This window comes from Alligator sinensis, unplaced genomic scaffold (genome assembly GCF_000455745.1).
Source record: "Alligator sinensis unplaced genomic scaffold, ASM45574v1 scaffold366_1, whole genome shotgun sequence".
Lineage (NCBI taxonomy): Eukaryota > Metazoa > Chordata > Crocodylia > Alligatoridae > Alligator > Alligator sinensis.
The window spans coordinates 4,190,263-4,198,642 of record NW_005841851.1 but is presented as its reverse complement, the minus strand read 5'-3'; the positions used below and the strand labels follow the sequence as shown (position 1 = coordinate 4,198,642).

The window sequence follows — 8,380 nt, the reverse complement described above, 5'->3', positions numbered from 1 at the left end:
CAGCAGGCCACCTTCTTGGTAATTTGGGAGAATTTTTGAGTATTACATGCAGCTTGAAACATCCTGTGGAAATCACCTCTCTGGTTTTGTGCATCATAGCTGCTAGGATAATTCAGAACATGGACCCAACCACTGAGCCTTGCAACAACTTCTACCAGTATGCCTGTGGGGGCTGGCTAAACCGGCACGTCATCCCAGAAACCAGCTCAAGATACAGCATTTTTGACATCCTGAGAGATGAACTGGAGATCATCCTGAAAGGTAAAACTGGGAGGGACATTAAAACATGTACACGAAACATCAAGATGTGGTATCAGGTCTTTAGCCCAATAATGATGTTGATACCCAACATTATTCCCTGAACTCCAAAATAGTGGGCCTTATTATTAAAAAGATAAAGAAAGAAGTTTGGGAGATAAGTCCAGGCACAACTTCCACAGAACAAACTAGATCCTCCTTTAGGAGCCAGCAGGGTATCTTTAAAGTGCATAGATTGATATCAGCTGAGGATCTAGTTTACTGTATGCGTCTTCAGGCAATGACGACACTTGAAATTTTGTCTGGTACAGTAAAGCCAGTGAGGGGGTGACATTTGTTATTATTTAATACAGAAGTATTTACACTATCAAAAAATTATGGCAGCAGCTCATTTCATTGGGGGAATTATAAACTTTTCCTGCAAAGGCAGTATTTATTGACATTGGTGTTTATCATTTGAATTAACATAGCACCTAAAAGCCCCAGTCATAGCTCATGCCCCACTGTGCTAAATGCTGGTCTAGCACAGAGCCAGAAGCATGTCCCTGACTGTAAGGACTCATAATCCAAGCTGCATTCACTCTAGAAAGGTTTATCAGTGTAGGTATACCAGCAAGCTTGTTCTGGACAGAGCTGCAGTCGGTGCTAAACCTCAGCTGGCAGTGAGTGGATGTGTTGGTGTTTTCACACTGTAACTTATGAAGACTCTTCAGCAGCCATAATCATTTTTTTTAAGGCAAAGATGGCACGTACCATCACTTTGTACAGCAGTGGATGAGACAAAGCCAGCTTTTGTTGACAGTTACCACACTGCAATATTTGACATACCACATATTTTCTCTCTTCTTGGTTATGTTGGTCTTAATAGCCACTGACTGTTTACTTTGGAATGGCATCTGCTGCACATAAGGCATTTGCAGGAGCTCAAGTGACATACAACAAATGACATTCCAGGCCCGTAAGGTTTCTGATCTCTTCTGTAGTCTTTCCTCCTCCCACTCTTCAGTAAAGCACCACCACAGCATGGTTGTGTTCCCAATTAAATCAGCTAAGTTTTGCCATAATCTATAATTGGAGTCAGGAAAATCTCTGTATTTCTATGTCCATCCTTCACCTTTCACTCCTAACCAGTAGTACAACACTCTGGTTTCATGATAAATGGTCCTTACATCCCTTCATTCTCACTGATTCATGTGATGATAGTTGAAAACAAACCTACCCAGGGCATGGTCTTACTGCAATGATTCCTGTCCTAGGTGTGCTGGAGACTCCAGAGCAGGATGATCGAGAGGCCTTTCGGAAAGCAAAGACACTTTACAAATCCTGCATGAATGAGAGTGAGTATCCTCTTGTTCTATTGTTGTTCTTCTGGGGACAAACCTATATCTCCAGGCCAGTTTGTATCTCCCTGGCAGGGCCTCCCCTGGAAAGCCAGCCTTTCTGCAAGTAGATGATTTTTATAAGTAACACATTGAGTAATTAAACTATTGTCACTTAGCAACCCTGAGTAGGACTTTTTTTTTCAGTTAAGCTTGTCTAGCTTTTGCAATAGTTTTGAAAATTGCTCATTTCACTAAGTCTTTAAGAACCGAGCTCCCAGAGACTATTTGCCATTGCAAGCCCATACAAATTAAGCTTCTCAGGCTGCTTACAGATGTGAAGGAAAAACAAAATCAGAGCTTTAATTTCAGCTTAGTGCGCTCCCATGCTGAACGCAGCACATGTCTAAAAGAGGCAGCGCGTCAATTTGACCTGACTTGCCCAATGTCTGTAAAGAGCGCATGCTTTATCTATTAGATAAAAGCACCAAAAAACCCTGCCTGAAGCACATGTTCTATACAGAAGTTGGGCAAGGCAAGTCAAACTGATGCGCTCTCTCTTCCAATAAAGCACTGGGGTTTTTTTTTCCACATCTGTTAGTGCCCTCAGTGTCTTGATAATACCTAGGAAGTTTAGTGGATTTTCATTCACAGATAATGGATGCTGGAGATAGTTTGAGAGTTTTAACGCTGCGAGTGGATTTAAAACACACTTGCTAAATACAACATGTTAAGAACAACATGCATATGTCTGTAACTACAAAACTGATAAAATATAGTAAAGCAAGAGCCGAAAGCACTAGTTTTCAAAATGTTACTGCGTTATTATTGATATTTATTTTTTATATTCCAGTAGTACCTAAAATCTTAATTAGGGATTGGACCCAATGCTATAAGCATGAATGGAAAATCTACCCTCCTATAAACAGTTGGTCATCAGCCCTATATAATTTTGAAGAACTCTTTTCCATAGATGAGAAGTTACTGTTTGTGTAGAAGAACCTCTAGCTTTATTTGGGACCTTCGCTGCACATTATATTGCTGTGCATAGGTCTGGTGCAAAATCTCCTATACCAATGGTGCATAACCTTTTTCCCTGGCAGGCTGGATGGACAGTACCTGGTCCCTTGATGGGCCGGATCCAGCTCATGGCTTTGATCCGGTGCCTGGGGTGGGGGCAGCGGGGTCCCATACAGCTGTGCAGCAGGGCCCTGATTCAGCAGTGCAGGGAAAGAAGGTGTCGGTTGGCCCCAACCTGGTCCCATGGGGGGAAAAAGGAATCGCCCAGCCCCAATTCAGTTGCAGAGGGGCAAGGGGAACAGCTTAGCCCTGATTCAGTTGTGCAGGGAGAAGGGGGCATGGCTCATCCCTGATCCAGCTGTGCAAGGAGAATGGGGCTTGGTCTGGCCCCATCTGGCTGTGGTGGGGGAGGCGACATGGGAATTTGGTAGCAGGGCCAGGTGGTGGTATTAATGGCCACTGCTCCCTGCACTGCCAAATGTCCTGACCTGTGGGGAGCCCAGCGGGCCAAATGCTGTGGCTTCACAGGCCTCCTTTGGCCCATGGGCCAGAGATTGAGCACCTCTGTCCTATAACAATTCATAAACCTCAGATGTTGAGGTGAGTTTCATACCTCCTTCCCTGCTAACAGATACTACAGAAACTAACTGGTTTGCAGGGAAATCATTAGTTTCACAAATCACAATAGGTAAAAGTCTTCAATGCAAAGACTGTAACTGTAAAAGGGAACACTCTGGCCACCTCCTCTGACCTTTTGTATAGCACAAGGCCTAGGGCCTCCCTGAATTAACCCTTGTTGGAATGAGAGTATATGTTTTTGAAAAACCTTGGTTGAAAACTTACCAGCGTAATGGAGAATCCAGCTCAGCTTTTGGTAAATGGTTTCAGTTTGGCTTGGAGAGTGTGCAAATCTCAGAATGAGTCACAACACCAAAAGTAATACTCTTGCTCAGTTTTACGAACAGAAATTTCTGAGTACTTGAAGGGTAGAATTTATTACACCATGGAACACAACAATGACACCTATGCATGCAGCCTCATCCAACCTGACAAGGCACCATCAGACCCTTCTCTTTCTCTTCTGTAAGAGATTCAATTGCATAATTCAGTTTATCAGGAATTTTAACCTTCTTTTTAAAATTTCTTTGCTGCTGCTTCTTCAGGCCTCATAGAGCAGCGAGACTCATTGCCCTTGTTAGAGGTCCTAGCTATGGTTGGAGACTGGCCAGTGGCTTCTGCAGATTGGAATATCACCCATGGTAAGACTCTGTGCTCAAAGAGTTTGTAAAAGGGTCTCTGTAGCACAAGGGTAGGAATTTTTTACTTCCTTTGGGAGCTAAGATCACTGACTTGCATCCCCTGAACAAACAAAAGCCTGGGTACCTCAGCTGGTAATCAACTTTTCACTCTGAAGGTTCAGGGTTCACATCCCTTGTTAGGTGGCAGGTTCTGTGTGTGGCTAAGGGACAGCCTGTGCTGGGAGACCAGACTGGATGCTGTGGCCTTTAAGTGTAAAGGGCTGTGAAACTGGACAGAGGAGACTGGCAGGGCATCTGTGAGTAGAATTGCCCCCACCTGGGTGAGCTGGATCCTTCTCCCTGTATGAACTGCTGCTACCCTCCAGAAAGAAAGGCCTGTGGAGCTGGAGAGGGGAGTCCAGCAGATAATGGGGTTTTTTAAAAGATAAAATGTCACCACTATAAAACCTCAAGGTAAAGGGAAAAATGAAGGGAGAAGCAAAAGTAATTAATTTTTAAATCTACAGGGCTCAACACATGCAATAATTGTGCTCCTATGTTTGCATGTGCAATGATCACAATTAGCAGATGATTGGTCAGCTAGTTAGGTAATAAAATGCTCATTTTTCACAAATTTATAATTGGGGCATGTCAGTATCTGAGTGGCAGGAGCTTTTTAAATGGCTTACACAAATAGATGTGAAGCCTCGTTCTTCCACAAGGCTCAGCCCTCTCCCCCACAACGTGACCACCAATTAAATTACTGCCACACATCTATCATAAAACAACAGCAAAATCCTGGCCAGAGGTATCATCCAAGTCACCTAAGTGCCTTGAACAGCTGAGGTGTTTTGACTTTTAACCTTGATATGGGAAGGAATTGAGGGTTTCCTCTGCGCTTTGCACAGGGCTAATTAAAATTGTCAGTGCCACTATTAGTAAGGATAATTAACAAATACTCAGTGTTCAGTTTGCAGTTAGCAGTTCTGTGTTCAGATCACTTTCTCCATGCACTTCCAGCCAGTGCAGGCTGTTCCTTACCAGTATCCCACTTTGTCCGGTCTGATTTTAAATGACCTGAGTACTAAGCTTATAGTACACAGAACTTAATTATGTTTGGTACACATCAATAAATAATGCAGCTTTTCCTTTTATCTCTCAGAGGCAAACTGGAGTGTGGAAGAAAAACTCTCCATCATGAACTCCAGATATAACAAACGAGTCATCATTGATATGTTTGTTTGGAACGACGACCGGGATTCCAGCCGGCATATCATTTATGTAAGAAAAATCCCTGGGAACTACAGATACATAGGTCCAAGGCCATGACCCACCAAGGGTAGCTAATTGCATTGCACACAGGTTAGATCAGTTTTCCGTGACTTCTGTTAGTGAGCATCCACAATATGGAACAAAGTGTATATCAACAGCTCGATAATGGGCTGTTCAAATACATACTACTACAGATCTTCAGGCAGCATAAATGGTTCTGACTTTATTGAAGTCTATGGAGTTCTGGCGATTTACACTAAGGATTTAGCCCCTATGTATAGTACTGCAACTTACACAGCACTGGCATTGTTTAATATATACTGCAGATATCCAAATAATACTGATCATAATATAATAGGTATACCATACTGATCTATAAATACCTAGCCTAGTAATATTTATTTTTGCACATCAAATCTAGCCCTGGAGAGAGGCACCTTTTTCTCTTGCAGGTTGCAATATTTTGTTCTTTCTGAGGTCACAGTGGTCATTGACCATTGATAGTAAAACCATTGCTCTGTAACCCATGGTAAGTAAACTTCTATCCTGCACTAGCTGGAGATTGAGGACCTAGGGTTTAGTCCTAACCCAAAGTTTGGAGGGAGCAGTTGGTCTTCAATTCAGTCCCAACTTCTATGGAAAACAGGCTAAAGCTTGCTCCTGGATTGGGTTTACACCCTCATAAAGTGAGGTCATCTTTCTTGGGTTACCAGGATGGTGCATGCAGCATTTCACATTATGCTTAAATGACCCTTTCTGGAGAACCACAACCACTGCTTATCACTAACTAGGCATTACCTATTTAATTTCCTTCAGATTGACCAGCCCAGTTTGGGAATGCCATCGCGAGATTACTACTTTAATGGTGGCAACTACCAAAGAGTAAGTATCTCTGTAACACATATGCTGTATGCTACTAGAACTTGCCTTTCATTAATCACTTGCAAGCGATCCCTGCTTTTTTCATACTGCATCTATCTGAATCTTCATGCTATCCAACAATCAAAATGCATCAGTTTAACTTGTTGACAGAGAATACAAGGAAGGCCAAAAATGTATCAAGAAACAAAGATGACTGAGCATTGATAGAGTAGCAAGGCTATCCAGAGTCATGAGAGTTCATACGAACAGAAAGAATATGGCAAGGAAGAAAAAACTTCATGCTCATGGTTTAATCCATCACTAACTTTTAGGGTTTAGGGTGAAAACTTCATGGGCACAGGTTGACCCTGTATCTTTCTGCTCTGGGTTTTCTTGTTTCTTCCTATGAAGCATTTGGTGCTGGCAGCTGTCAGAGGTGAGACTCTGGACTAGGAGGACTGCTGGGCCAATACAACATGATAGATCTTCTGTGTTCATACTTCTAATCATACAAAACCCTAGGTTCATTTTTGATGTAGAAAGGTTTTACAAGCCACTACGTCCATGACAGAGCGCTTCAGTAATGGAATCAGGGCTTGACAGGGAAAGTGGAAGGGAGATTCATGTTCCCAGTCTTCAGGTGATAAGAATCCTGCAGACTGTTATTTTTGCTGTTATTCCCCAAAACTGCATGAAAGTTCAGAGAGAGAGTGTTGAAACTGTTTCATTTCCTATGACAAATTTATTCATGATCTCCCCCCCTCGCTTAGTTCTCCTTTGTAAATGTCTAACTGAGCAGTTGCAAATGTAAGATGGATTAAAGATAATTTGTCAGTAGGCCTGAAAATACGTGGTTCTTTTTATCTTCTTAATTATCTCATGCTAAATGAGTGCCTTTGCAACTTAGCATTAAATTGAATTTCCTAACATGAAAGGAGGAAGATCCACACAGACAATAATAAAATATTTCAGACTCTTGCATCTTACAATTTCAGGATCCAATCTAAAACCAACTGATGGCAGTGGAAGCCTTTCCATTGTTTTCCTTGACTTTGGATTGTGCCTTAAGTAGGATAATTCCAGGGCTGTCTTTTCTGAAATACAGAGCAATGAGATTTTGGTAGAAGCATATTTATAGGCCATCTCATCTCTGCTGTCTTAGTAAATTGTAATTTCTATGAGCAGCATTCCCCGTACGTGTTAGCACTCCAAAAACGTGTTAAGGGAAGATACTCTATTACCTTTTACAGAACGTGGCCAACTTCTTCTGACATTAGTACATGTTGCCAGTTGCAGGCATTCTTAAAGAGGCAATGGTATCTCAAGAAGCAAACAAAGAAACAAAAAAGCGGGATCGGGAGATTTTGTTTTGTAAATGGTATAGGGGTGCTTAAGAGTGGACAAGTCAGATAGTGACTTGTCTGACAGAAGTGGAGGTGTCACTATGTTAGCTATTATGTTTAGAAGACAGCGTGACTTTTGTGTTGGGCCTGTGGTCGGTCTCAGGCTACAGGGAGGCCAGGGACCAAGTGCAAGGCAACTTTGATCCAAAAATGAATGAACTTAAACAAAAGAGGCATTGAAAAGATATTCACCTGAAGTGTGAAAACTCCTGATTTGACTAAGGGCACATCTTTAGCCTGGCTGAGTAACAATATGCACCATGGTCACTCGGGGCTGTAGAGAATCCCTTTCTGTAAAGCTGTTTCTTTCCACAGCACATTTCCAAAGACTATGGGCTACATCCTGGTATTCTTTCCTTAGTTTGTGTTTAGTCTGGCATCAGGCAAAACTCTTTTCATCCCTAGCAGGAGTTTGTCTGAGCTAGGACATTCTGTCCCCCCTGCAAATCACCATCATGTAATACAAGTGCCCAAACCAATTTCAGAACAATTAAACTATTGTGTTCAGCTAGTTTCTATGTTCCACAGATGAGGAGTCATAGGTAGAAATAATAGGTAGCATTAAGCCTTCCTATATCAAAGAACTGCACTTGATCATGAGCCAAATATCCTTCCAAGGTCCATTTTGGCATATAAATCACCTAGCTTGCACAGCTTGTACCTTGCATTGTAAGTGAAAGAAGGGCACCACTGGGAATCATCTGTCATTGTGTAAAGCTAGTTACACATGTAGCCTTGCAGTAATGGTTCTCAATTCTTGGATTTCCTCTAGTTTTTCATGATGTGACTTCCAAGAAATTGGAGAGGATGAGTGAGAGAAGAGAAAGAAGAAGTTTCTTTCCAGGCAATATCCCTGAGGGCATGAGGTTTCTGGATTTGAGGAGCCCTCAAACCTTAAAAACTTTGTTTGATACTTTGGTTCTGAGGAGATGGTATTTCCTCCAGCTCAGTTCAAATCAAGGAGTCTTTGCTACTTCTTCACTTATTCATTTAGAAGCAGTGAAGGGAA

General features: G+C 42.1%; 1 protein-coding gene across 6 annotated transcripts in view; it reads left to right on the top strand.

The window, feature by feature from the left end:
* MMEL1 (membrane metalloendopeptidase like 1) overlaps positions 1 to 8,380 on the top strand; it is a 78,555-nt gene that overhangs the window by 40,000 nt on the left and 30,175 nt on the right. For 5 of the 6 annotated variants that reach the window (XM_025211892.1, XM_025211911.1, XM_006016205.2 and 2 more), the window contains exons 4-8: positions 100 to 261; positions 1,515 to 1,595; positions 3,761 to 3,856; positions 4,998 to 5,116; positions 5,924 to 5,989. In XM_025211892.1, coding sequence (XP_025067677.1) covers positions 100 to 261; positions 1,515 to 1,595; positions 3,761 to 3,856; positions 4,998 to 5,116; positions 5,924 to 5,989 — 524 coding nt within the window. The remainder of the gene's footprint in view (positions 1 to 99; positions 262 to 1,514; positions 1,596 to 3,760; positions 3,857 to 4,997; positions 5,117 to 5,923; positions 5,990 to 8,380) is intronic. The other variant, XM_025211916.1, reaches the window with a different exon arrangement.